At 39.5% G+C, this 13,792-nt stretch overlaps 1 protein-coding gene across 1 annotated transcript in view; it reads right to left on the minus strand.

Moving 5' to 3' along the window:
- Positions 1–326: 326 nt before the first annotated feature.
- The window catches only part of LOC143433793 (uncharacterized), a 37,859-nt gene continuing 24,393 nt past the window's right edge, over positions 327–13,792 (minus strand). Inside the window, exon 4 of the mRNA XM_076706340.1 lies at positions 327–1,192. Within this exon, the coding sequence (XP_076562455.1) occupies positions 348–1,192 (845 nt within the window). The 3' untranslated portion in view covers positions 327–347. The remainder of the gene's footprint in view (positions 1,193–13,792) is intronic.

Below are 13,792 nucleotides of genomic sequence, written 5' to 3' on the forward strand. Positions count from 1 at the left end.
TGTTCATTATATTTGTAACATTTATGTCCAGGAAGGATTTGGTGTTGAACTTTAAGATCTGAGAACTGTGTAAAAGGTTTGCCACATTCAATGTATTTCTAAGGTTTATCTCCATTATGGATTCTATGTTGAACTTGAAAATTTGAGAAATCTGCAAATGATTTCACACACTTATATATTTGTAAGGTTTGTTTTCGGTGTGAATATTTTGGTGAACTTTAAGTTGGAAAACTGATAAGTTATTTTCTACACTTATTTTATTTATATGATTTATCTCTAGTATGTAATCTATTGTGAGTTTTAAGACTTGAAGACTGTGTAAAAGTGTCCCCACACTCATCCACTTTTTAAGGATTGTTTCCAGTATGGATTCTATGTTGAACTTTAAGATCTGAAGACTGTGTAAAACATTTGCCACATTCATTACATTTGTAAGTTTTGTCTCCTATATGAATTCGATAGTGAACATGAAGATGTGAGGACTGTTTAAAACATTTTCCACATTCATTACATTTGTAAGGTTTGTCTCCAGTATGGATTCTGTGGTGAACTTTAAGTTTTGAGGACTCCTTAAAAGATTTCCCACATTCATAACATTTGTAAGGTCTGTCTCCTGTATGGATTCTATGATGAGCTTTAAGATTTGAAGAGTCAGTAAAACATTTGCCACATTCATTGCATTTGTAAGGTTTGTTTCCAGTATGGAATCTATGATGAACTTTAAGGCATGAAGAGTGAGTAAAACATTTGCCACATTCATTACATTTGTAAGGTGTGTCTCTAGTATGGATTCTATAGTGAGCTTTAAGATTTGAAGACTGTGTAAAACATTTGCTACATTTACTACATTTGTAAGGTTTGTCTCCAATATGGATTCTGTGGTGAACTTTAAGGTTTGAGGACTTGTTAAAAGATTTCCCACATTCATAACATTTGTAAGGTTTGTCTCCTGTATGAATTCTGCGGTGAGCATGAAAAGTTGATGATTGTGTAAAAGATTTTCCACATTCATTACATTTGTAAGGTTTGTTGCCAGTATGGATTCTATGATGAACTTTAAGACTTGAAGACTGTGTAAAGCATTTGCCACATTCACTACATTTGTAAGGTGTCTCTTGAGTAGAAATTCTGTAGTGAGCCTTAAGATTTGAGGACTCAGTTCTCTCAGGAGAAGTATCTGGAACTTCCTGATCTGTTTCAGGAATGAAACCATTTTTTCTTGCAAACAGATGATTTCCATAATCACATATATCACACTCTTCACTGGCATCTCTATATTCCCAGAATTTGTTTCTATGTAGAGGTGAAAGTTCAATACATGCAAATTTTTGTGTTATTTCCTTCAAAAAATAATCCTGTGTAAATGCCTTTGTGAATAGGTTCTTGGTATGATCACAACATAGACCTGAAATTAATGAGATCATGTCATTATTTGACATTTTACAATTTGCTGAAAATGATACACATGCATAATTGAAGAAATAGCAGTAACCTGAGGAGAATCATAGCAAAAGCATACAACACAGAACTGCAGTAATTTTATTCCAAAGAAACAAATGCCAAAAATATAATATAATGTGTTAGGAGATATTTCAAGAAATATATATATATACATATATATATATATATATATATATATATATATATATATATATGTATAAAACCATCATCAATAATTATTCCGTATAACAGATAACTTGAAACAAACTTGTTGCAACTATCATGCAGTAATAACAAAAGACATCTACTCAGTATGAAATTCAATTACCAATATAGATGCAAGTAATTATTCCAAAGACAGAATAATTAAAAAAGGAACTAGAATAACTTTATTGGAATTGAATACTACTGTAAAAGTAAATAATAGATTTAGTATCAATAAGACTATATATTAAAAATAAGGTAATAGAGCACTGAGCAGACCTTGGGTGGCAGCTCTGCCCCCAACCTCCAAGAACCCAGAGGAAGCACAGATCCCAGGTGCTCGAACTCAGGCAGTATCTTAGGTAAGCAGACAGCAGGGCCCGCCCTAAACAGGGAGTAACTGGGAACCAAAAGGACCCAGGAAGTCACTCCAGGCCTGGAACACTGGTTCCTTCCGGTCTGGGCCAGAGCACTGAGCAGATCTTGGGTGGCAGCTCTGTCCCCAACCTCCAAGAACCCAGAGGAAGCAGGGATCCCAGGCGCTCTAATTTGGACAGTGTCTTAGAAACTAGTTCTCAGATCTGAGGCCTAGATCAGACCTCTGCCAGGTCTGCTGTTGTGTGGACCCCGGATTCCACCTGAGACATACTGGAAGTTCCACTCAATCCAGATCCACAGAGGAACAAATGAACTCAGAGTTCAGACAACGTTTCCTGGGATATTCTAGAGGAGACACTGCACCCAGAACAGCAGACACCTAGCTGGACTACTACCTTGGAGGCACCATATCCTGAGGCATCCTAGAGGTACCACTATAATCAGTGCAGCTGGAAAAGATCACAGAGACATCTGGACCCCTAGGAGATCAGACACATGCTAGATAACTAGAAAGACAGGCTTCAGTCAGAGACAGCAAGTACAGGCAGCACTAGAGTTAACCAGATGGCAAAAGGCAAGAGCAAGAATGTAAGCAACAGAAACCAAAGTTACATGGCATCATCAGAACCCAGCTCCCCCATCAGAGCAAGCCCTGAACACCCCATCACACCAGAAAAGCAGGATTAAGAATTAAAATCACTTCTCATGATGATGATAGAGGGCTTTAAGAAAGACATAAATAACACTCTCAAAGAACTTAAGGAGAGCACTGGTAGACAGATAGAAACCCTTAAAGAGGAAACACAAAAATCCCTTAAGGAATTGCAAGAAAATGCAACCAAACGGGAAAAGGAATTAAACAGAACCATGCAGGATCTAAAAATGGAAGTAGAAACAATAAAGAAATCACAAAGGGACAATACCCTGGAGATAGAAAACCTAAAAAAAAGATCAGGAGTCATAGACATAAGTATCACCAACAGAATACAAGAGATGGAAGAGAGAATCTCATGTGCAGAAGATACCATGGAAAACATTGACACAACTGTCAAAGAAAATGCAAAATACAAAAAGCTACTAACCCAAAATATACAAGAAATCCAAGACACAATGAGAAGGCCAAACCTAAGGATAATAGGTATAGATGAGGGGGAAGACTCCCAACTAAAAGGACCAGTAAATATCTTCAACAAAATTATAGAGGAAAACTTCCCTAACCTAAAGAAAGAGATGTCCATAAATATACAAGAAGCTTACAGAACTCCAAATAGTTTAGACCAGAAAAGAAATACTTCCCGCCATATAATAGTCAAAACATCAAATGTACAAAACAAAGAAAAAATACTAAAAGCAGTAAGGGAAAAAGGCAAAGTAACATATAAAGGCAGACCTATAAGAATTACACCAGACTTCTCACCAGAGATCATAAAAGCCAGAAGATCCTGGACCGATATCATACAGACCCTAAGAGAACACAAATATCAGCCCAGTCTACTATACCCAGCAAAACTATCAATCATTATTGATGGAGAAACCAAAATATTCCATGACAAATCCAAATTTACACAGTATCTCAACACAAATCCAGCATTTCAAAGAATAATTGGTGGAAAACTCCAACACAAGGAGGGAAACTACAACCTAGAAAAAGCAAGAAAGTAATCTTCCAAAAACCCCAAAAGAAGAGAGTTACACAAACATATCTCCACGGATGTTAGCCCAGAAGCTTGGATTATCGAAGACTCAACCCACAGGCCACATGAAGCTCATGAAGAAGGAAGACCAAGAAGGGATGCCTCAGTTCTACTTAGAACGAGAAATAAAAATGCTCAAGGGAGCAAATAGGGAAACAAAACATGGAACAGAAACTGAAGGAGGGGCCATCAGGAGACCTTTCCACCTGGGTATTCACCCCATGTACAGCCACCTAATCTAAATACTATTGTGGATGGCTGGAAGTGCATAATGTGAGGAACATGATATAGCTGTCTCCTTAGAGGTCTGCCAAAGACTAAAACACTCAGAGGACAATGTTCACAATTAACCACTGATATGATCAGGGGTTTCCCAATGGAGAACTTAGTGAGAGGACTGAAGGAGCAGAAAGGGTTAGTGACCCCAGGTGGAAAGCAACAATACCAAACAACCAGAGCCCCCCAGGGTCTAAACCACCAGCCTGGGAACACATAGGGAGGGACCCAAGACTCCAGAGGTATATGTAGGGGAGGATGGCCCTGTCAGACATAGGTGGGAGAGGAGTTTCTTGGTCCCATAAAAAAAATGAATGAAAAATGAATGAATGAACACACAGTGGGGGGGGATGTGAGGGCGGGGAGGTGATAGTGAGGGGGGTAGGTGTGGTCACTGCCTCATAGAAACATGAGGAGGGGGATGAGATACATTTCTGGGTGGTGGGAGGAAGTAGGCTAAGGGGATAAAATCTGAAACGTAAATACTACAACCAATTTTAAGAAGCGGGGAAAAAAAAAGTCTTCAGAACCAACATCTTTAAAAAAATGTCAGCGCCCTGGGGGTGGAAATTTTTTTTTTCTTGATACTAAAACTTGTTCTGAGAATTGTATATTGCAGAATACACAGCCTTGGTGTATCTACTCATCAAGCATACTGAGCAGACCTGCCCAAACTTCTGATGTCCTGGAATTCCATCTGGATTCAGTGAAGACACAGCATCAGAGGCTTATCAACTTACTCTCCCCCAACCCCTCTTCTAAAATCTCAACGCCCTTAATCAGCTTGAAGAAGTTAAAGAAGAGTCAGCACCCCTATTCACTGAGCTTGGGGACTAATGTGGTTAATAATGGTCTGTCTTTCTAGGGACAAGTAGTGGTTTTGTTGGAACAGGGAGGATTAGCTAGGACTTATTGCATAGCCATAACCTATTGGTAGAAATCTGTATAATTATTATCAAGATGAAGTTATAATTTCTTAAATGGTACAGAATTTACTTTGATTTCAAATTTAAGGTTTTCATGGGTACAAGCCTCTTATTAATATAAAAATGAGATGAATATTGATACTCCCATGGGCATTGTGCCTGTATAACACATGTAGGAATACAAGGCCTAGACTCAGCCCTTTTTTAACTTTTTTAACTGATTTGGGACAGTTAACCTATGAGTTAAGGGACTATAGCAAACGCATGGTTTTGAGTTTATTGTTAGGGTGTTTTCCATATCTTATTTAGAAATAGCTGAGAGGAGTGAACAGACAACAGTCCAGGTTACCTTACATGGATAGTTGGTTTTCAAAACATCAGAAGTCCATAGAACTGACACTACAAATATTTCTATATTAATGTTCATTTTGATTAGAGACCTGTCTGCTCCTGACAGCTTCCTGTCGTGGATTCTAAAAAGAAACTGAGCATCCTTGGAGTTACTCCAGTTGTGTGGTGACAGCCACTAGACAAGAATTGCCTCTCTCCATCTACAGACAAATTACTGTCCAGAAAAGGACACACATGCAGAATAGTCGACTGATTATATCTGCCTAGACAGAGTAATCAGTCCTTAATAATCCTGCATCGCCAAGGTCTGTCAGATGATTCTGGGCCAGAAGGCTGAAGATTTGATGCTCCAACGTTCAGTAGTATAGGGGCTTTTCAGGTGTTCAGAGGTCTCTATAAATTGGCTGAGTTTTAGAAGCTATGCTTTGTGCTTCCCACAATTATAGTTAACTCAGTCATTCTGGATTTCTGACGGGGTTGAAAACTTATAGCTATTTACCATAAGAGAAAAGATTTGAGTGGATGGTAGTCAGCTGACATTCATCCTAAAGCCAGGTTCAGAACTAAATGTTTTAGTTAGGATAGATGACAGAGGTGCTGGTTAGTCAACAAAATGATGGACTGGATATTAGGACTATCTTGTACCTCACTGGTACAAATTGGCATAATTATGCTCTAATTGTATTTTGAGAGAAAAGTTTCATTTTAACAGGAAGGGTGATGTGTAGGAAGAGCTAAGGTAGGAGGAGTACTGAGAGCAAGAAAAGGAGTAAGAAGAGGAGGAGAAGAAGGATAGGAGAAGCTAGGTGATGAAAGAGAGAAAGAGGGGGGAGACAGGGAGGCAGATATTCATGTATCTCCACCAGTCAAAGATAGTTGTTATATCTAGGTCGGTCAGTGGGTTACACCTCTGATTGAACAATTCCAAACTTATAACGCTTATGATTAACATTATTTTAAAAAAATGTATAAATGCAAAAAGGAAAAGGGGGCATGTGATAGGGGTTTTCTAAGGGGGGTGGGGGGGAATGGGGAAAGGGGATGGCATCTGAAGTGTAAATAAAATATCTAATAAAAATAAATAAATAAATAAATAAATAAGGTAATAAATACAATAAAATTTTTAATGTTTCAGGTAAAAAGCATGGCACATGCATGAGAAAAAGGATTTTAAAATGTGCACAAACCCTGTGGAACAAAATACAACATACAGAAAAAGCAAGTCATGCCTTGGGTGAGCAGTGAATACAGAGCAAATAAAATAGAAGTAATTGATAGATTAAAGAAAAGGTAGCAAACAAGAAATTTATGACACAAAATATCCTGGAAATCAAGGATACTATGATAAGACCTAAGGTAAAAATTATAAAAGTAGAAAACTGTGAAGAGCCCTTCCGCCCCTCTCCGGATCCATCCCGGTAGAGGGAGCAGACACCCAGTGGGGTCTGCACCCTTGGGGACATTGTATCCTGAGCCATCCCTGGAAGTCCAGTGCCCTCAGGGAGACAGGTAAGGCCAGTGGCACACCGCTCTATGCACCAGACCCACAGCTTGGAGTAGGAAGCTCGCAGCACCCCCCCCACAGGTACCCAACCCCCCTCCACGAAACTCCACTCCCCTTCCCCCCTCTCCAGATCCATCCCCGGTAGTGGGAACAGACACCCAGAGGGTCTACACCCTTGTGGAACCTGTATCCTGAGACATCCCTGAGAGACCAGTATCCTCAGGGAGGCAGGTAGGGCCAGCTGTGCACCACCCTACGCACCAGAGCCACAGCTGGAAGTAGAAACCTCTAAGGACCCCCCCCCCAGGTACCAAAACCCTGTCCTTGTGGAATTTCACTCCCCTTCTGCCCCTCTTCGGATCCCAGTGGCAAGAGCGGGCATCCAGTGGGTCTGTACCCCTGTGAAAACTGCATCCTGAGTCAGCCCAGAGTGGCCAGTATCCTCAGAGAGGCAGACACCCAGTGGGTCTGCACCCTGATGGAAACCATATCCTGAGACATCCTAGAGAGGCCACCAACCTCAGAGCAGGGGGCACCATACCCAGAGTCATCCTAGAGAAGCCACAGAACCCAGAGCAGCAGTCACCTTATCCTGAAACATTCTAGAGGAACCACTGAACTCAGAGCTGCAAACACCTAATTGGTCTGCTCTCAAGAAGACACCTTACCCTGAGATATCCTAGAGGAGACACTGCACTCAGAGCATCTGGAGCTTGGGATCATAGGATCACAGAGACATCTGGACCCTGAGGAGTTCTGATAAAAGCCAGATAACTGGAAAGACAGTCCCCAGTCAGAACCAATGAGAGAGGGTAGCACTAGAGCTAACCAAATGGCAAAAGTCAAGTGTAACAATGTAAACAACAGAAACCAAAGTTACTTGGCAACATCAGAACCCAGTTCTCCCAACATAGCAAGTCCTGAACACCAAATCACACCAGAAAAGCAGGACTCAGAATTAAAATCACTTCTTATGATGATGATGGAGGACTTTAAAAAGGACATAAACAACACTCTCAAAGAATTTGAGGAGAACACAGGTAAACAGGTAGAAGCCCTTAAAGAAATGCAAGAAAACATAACCAAACAGGTGAAGGAATTACACAAAACCATCTAGGACTTAAAAATTGAAGTAGAAACAATAAAGAAATCTCAAAGGGAGACTACCCTGGAGATAGAAAACCTAGGCAAAAGATCAGGAGTCATAGACGCAACCATCACCAACAGAATACAAGACATAAAAGAGAGAATCTCATGCGCAGAAGATACCATGGAAAACATAGACACAACTGTCAAAGAAAATGTGAAATGTAAAATGCTCCTAACACAAAACATCCAGGAAATCCAGGACACAATGAGAAGAACAAACCTAAGAATAATAGGTATAGATGAAGGTGAAGATTCCCAAATTTAAGGGCCAGTAAATATCTTCAACAAAATTATAGAGGAAAACTTCCCTAACCTAAAGAAAGAGATGTCCACAAATATACAAGAAGCCTACAGAACCCCAAATAGACTAGACCAAAAAAGAAATACTTCCCGTCACATAATAATCAAAACATTAAATGTACAAAACAAAGACAAGATACTAAAAGCAGTAAGGGAAAAGGGCAAAGTAACATATAAAGGCAGACCTATAAGAATTGCACCAGATTTCTCACCAGAGAATATAAAAGCCAGAAGATCCTGGACTGGTATCATACAGGCCCTAAGAGAACACAAATGCCAGCCCAGACTACTATGCCCAGCAAAACTCTCAATCAATATTGACGGAGAAACCAAAATATTTCATGACAAATCCAAATTTACACAATATCTTGCCACAAATCCAGCACTTCAAAGGATAATTGGTGTAAAACTCCAACACAAGGTGGGAAACTACAACCTAGAAAAAGCAAGAAAGTAATCTTCTAACAACCCTAAAAGAAGGTAGCTATACAAACATAACTCCACTGCCAATAACAAAAATAACAGGAAACAACATTCATTTTTCCTTAATATCTCTTAATATCAATGGACTCAATTCCCCAATAAAAAGACATAGACTATCAGACTGGATACATAAACAGGACACAACATTTTGCTGCATACAGGAAACGCACCTTTGTGAAAAAGACAGACACTACCTCAGAGTAAAAAGTTGGAAAACAATCTTCCAAGCAAATGGTCCAAAGAAAGAAGCGGGAGTAGCGATTCTAACATCAAATAAAATCGTTTTTCAACCTAAAGTAATCAAAAAAGATAAAGAAGGACACTTCATAATCATCAAAGGAAAAATGTACCAAGAGGAACTTGCAATTCTGAACATCTATGCTACAAATGCAAGAGCACCCACATACATAAAAGAAACTTTACTAAAACTTAACCCATACATTGCACCCCACACAATAGTAGTGGGAGATTTCAACACCCCACTCTCAGCTATGGACAGATCATGGAAACAGAAACTAAACTGAGACACAATGAAACTAACAGAAGTTATGAACCAATTGGACTTAACTGACATCTATAGAACATTTCATCCTAAAACAAAAGAATATACCTTCTTCTCAGCACCTCATGGTACCTTCTCCAAAATAGACCATATAAGTGGTCACAAAACAGGCCTCAACATACCAAAAGATTTAAATAATCCCTTGTACCCTATCAGAACACCATGGGCTGAGTCTCATCTTTGACTTGGACAAAAACAACGGGAAGCCCACATACACGTGGAACTGAACAATGCTCTACTCAATGATAACTTGGTCAAGGAAGAAATAAAGAAAGAAATTAAAGACTTTTTAGAGTTAAATGAAAATGAGGACACATCATATCAAAACTTGTGGGACTCCATGAAAGCAGTACTAACAGGAAAACTCATAGCTCTAACTGCCCACAAAAATAAAATGGAAAGAAAATACATTAATAAATTGACAGTACACCTGAAAGCCTTAGAACAAAAAGAAGCTAATATACCCAAGAGGAGTAGATGGCAGGAAATAATCAAACTCAGGGCTGAAATCAACCAAGTTGAAACAAAAAGAACTATACAAAATATCAACAAAACCAGGAGATGGTTCTTTGAGAAAATCAACAAGATAGACAAACCCTTAGCCAGACTAACCAAAGGGCACAGAGACAGTACTCAAATTAATAAAATCAGAACTGAAAAGGGAGACATAACAACAGAAACAGAGGAAATTAAAAGAATCTTCAGATCCTACTACAAAGGCCTATACTCAACAAAATTGGAAAATCTGGAGGAAATGGACAATTTTCTAGATAGATACCAGGTACCAAAGTTAAATGAGGAGTGGATACACCATCTAAACAGTAGCGTAACCCCTAAAGAATTAGAAACAGTCATTAAAAATCTCCCCACCAAAAAAAGTCAGGGGCCAGATGGTTTCAGTGCAGAATTCTATCAGACCTTCCAGGAAGACCTAATATCAATTCTCTTCAAACTATTCCACAGAATAGAAACAGAAGGAACAATACCCAATTTGTTCTATGAAGCTACAATTACACTCATACCTAAGCTTCACAAAGCCCCAACAAAGAAAGAGAACTACAGACCAATCTCTCTTATGAATATTGATACAAAAATACTCAATAAAATTCTTGCAAACTGAATCTAAGAACATATCAAAGCAATCATCCATCATGATCAAGTAGGCTTTATCCCAGGAATGCAGGGATGGTTCAATATTTGGAAATCCATCAATGTAATCCACTACATAAATAAACTCAAAGAAAAAAAACACATGATCATCTCACTAGACCCTGAGAAAGCATTTGACAAAATTCAACATCCCTTCATGTTAAAAGTCTTGGAAAGATTAGGAATTCAAGGCCCATACCTACACATAGTAAAAGCAATATACAGCAAGCTAGTAGCCAACATCAAACTAAATGGAGAGAAACTTGAAGCAATCCCACTAAGATCAGGGACTAGACAAAGCTGCCCACTCTCACCCTACCTTTTCAATATAGCACTGGAAGTCCTAGCTAGAGCGATTAGACAACAAAAGAAAGTCAAAGGGATATAAATAGGAAAGGAAGAAGTCAAAATTTCACTATTTGCAGATGATATGATAGTATACTTAAGTGACCATAAAACTTTGGCCAAAACCACTTCAGTAAAGTGGCTGGATATAAAATCAACTCAAACAAATTAATGAAACTAGAAATTATCATCCTGAGTGAGTTAACCCAATCACAAAAGAACACACATGGTATATACTCACTGTTAATCGAATGTTAGACCAAAAGCTTGGAATAGTGAAGACTCAACCCACAGACCACATGAAGCTCATGAAGAAGGAAGACCAAGAGGGGATGCCTCAGTTTTACTTAGAACGAGAAACAAAAATGCTCAAGGGAGCAAACAGGGAAACAAAACATGGGACAGAAACTGAAGGAGGGGCCATCAGGAGACCATTCCACCTGGGTATTCATCCCATGTACAGTCACCTAAGCTAGACACTGATGTGGATGGCTGGAAGTGCATGCTGTCAGGAACATGATATAGCTGTCTCCTTGGAGGTCTGCCAAAGACTAACACATTCAGAGGACAATGCTCACAGTTAACCACTAATATGATCAGGGGGTTCCCAATGGAGAACGTAGAGAGAAGACTGAAGGAGCAGAAAGAGTTTGTGATTCCAGGAGGAAAGCAACAATACAAAACAACCAGAGCCCCCCTGGGTCTAAACCACCAGCCTGGGAGCACATAGGGAGGGACCCGTGACTCCAGCAGTGTATGTAGGAGAGGATGGCCTTGTCGGGCATAGGTGGGAGAGGAGTTTCTTGGTCCCATAAAAAGCGAACACAGAGTGGGGGGGGGGGGAATATTAGGGTGGGTGGGGTAGGTGTGGGCACTGCCTCATAGAAGCATGAGGAGGGGGGATGGGATAGGAGGTTTTTGGGTGGTGGGATGAAGTGGGGTAAGGGGATAAAACTGAAAGGTAAATATAGTACCCAATTTAAAAATAAAATAAAAGAGATTTTAAAAAGGGAAAAAATAAAGAAAAAAAGGAAAAATAGGAGATATCATAACACAAAGGGAAGGATTTAGAAATTTAGGAGGCAGTTTATGTTAATGGAAACAGCATCATAGAAACTGGAAAATCACACCCTCAAAGAAGCACAAGGAAGCAGGGATGGGATAAGGGGTTCCTGGGTGGTGGGGGGAATGGGATAAGGGGATAAAATTTGAAATGTAAATATTACAACCAATTTTGAAAAGGGAAAAAAACAAAAAAAAAAAAAAAAGAAAAGAAAAGTTGTTAGAACCAACATCTTTTTTAAAAATGTCAGCCCTCTAGGAAAAAAAATTTTTTTTCTTGATACTAAAGCTTGTTCTGAGAATTGTATACACAAAAAAAAAAAGGCAGAATACACAGCCTTGGTGTATCTTCTCATCAAGCATGCTGAGCAGACTTGCCCAAACCTTTGATGTCCTGGAATTCCATCTGGATTCAGTGAAGACACAGTGTCAGAGGCTTATCAATTTACTCCCCACCCCCACCCCTCTTCTAATATCTCAACACCTGTAATCAGCTTGAAGAAGTTAAATGTTGGGGACCACACTAGTCCCACGTTCGGATGCCAAAAAATGTTGAGGCCCAAGCTGCCCCACTTTGGGCAGCCAAAAATGTTGCAGCCCTCTCCACTCCACGCTTGGCGGCCACTGTATCCCGGCCCAAGCTGCCACTCCAGTCCAAGGGTCGGGGTTCAGCAAGAGAGAGAGTGAGGACAGACTCGAAGAATGGAGATCAGACAGTGTTTCAATCCTGTTTATTCTTCAGTCTCTCTTCCTAGTCCAAGTCCCAAGTCTTGAGTTCCTAGTTCCTAATTCCTAGTGGTACTCCTTGTTGTTCTCTTCCGAGTGTCTAATGTCTATTCCTACTCCTAGTGTCTGAACCTCTGTTACTCCAAATAGTTCTCTCTATGTTGTACTCTCTAAAGTGTCTGATTCTCTCATCTCTTCTGTCTGCCTCTCGCCTTTATATGTCTCACTTCTAAGCTATGCCTCTAAGTCACACCTTTAATCATACCCTTAGGTCTTGTATCTAAATCTCTAAGTCACACTCTTAAATTACACACCTTTAATCTCACACACCTTTAATCTCACACACCCAAGGTATCTAAATCAAGATTATCAGAGTGTGCTCAGCTGTTGTAGGCTATTGTAATATGAGTCTCACTTCAGGGTATATGGCTCAAGATGGCTGCAAAGCTGATAGCCTCTTTCTGCTAAAAGTCGGCTCCCAACAGTTAAAGAAGAGTCAGCGCCCCTATTCCCTGGGCTTGAGGACTAAGGTGGTTAATATTGGTCTGTCTTTATATGGAAAAGTAATGGTTTTGTTGGAACAGGGAGGACTAGCTAGGACTTAATACATAGCCATAACCTATTGGTAGAAATCTGTACACTTAATATCAAGATGAAGCTATAATTTCTTAAATGGTACAAAATTTACTTTGATTTCAAATTTATGGTTTTCATTGGTACAAGCTTCTTATTGATATAAAAGTGAGATGAATGTTGTTACTCTCATGGGCATTGTGCCTGTATAACACATTTAGGAATACAAGGCTTAGACACAGTCCTTCTTTAACTTTTTAACTGATTTGGGACAGTTAGCCTATGAGTTGAGAGACTATAACATATTCATGGCTTTGAGTTTAATGTTAGGGTGTTTTCCATATTTTGTTTAGAAATAGCTGAGACAAGTTAACAGACAACAATCCAGATTACCTTACATGGATAGTTGGTTTTCAAAACATCAGAAGTCCATAGAATTGATGCTACAAATATTTCTATATTAATGTTCATTTTGATTAGACACCTGTCTGCTCCTGAGAGCTTCCTGTCTTGGATTCTAAGAAGAAATTGAGCATCCTTGAAGTTAAGCCAGTTGTGCGGTGACAGCCACTAGGCAAGAATTGCTTCTTTCCATCTACAGACAAATTACTGTCCAGAAAAGGACACACTTGCAGAATAGTCAACTGATTATATCTGCCTAGACAGAGTA

Source organism: Arvicanthis niloticus, unplaced genomic scaffold (genome assembly GCF_011762505.2).
Source record: "Arvicanthis niloticus isolate mArvNil1 unplaced genomic scaffold, mArvNil1.pat.X pat_scaffold_359_arrow_ctg1, whole genome shotgun sequence".
Lineage (NCBI taxonomy): Eukaryota > Metazoa > Chordata > Mammalia > Rodentia > Muridae > Arvicanthis > Arvicanthis niloticus.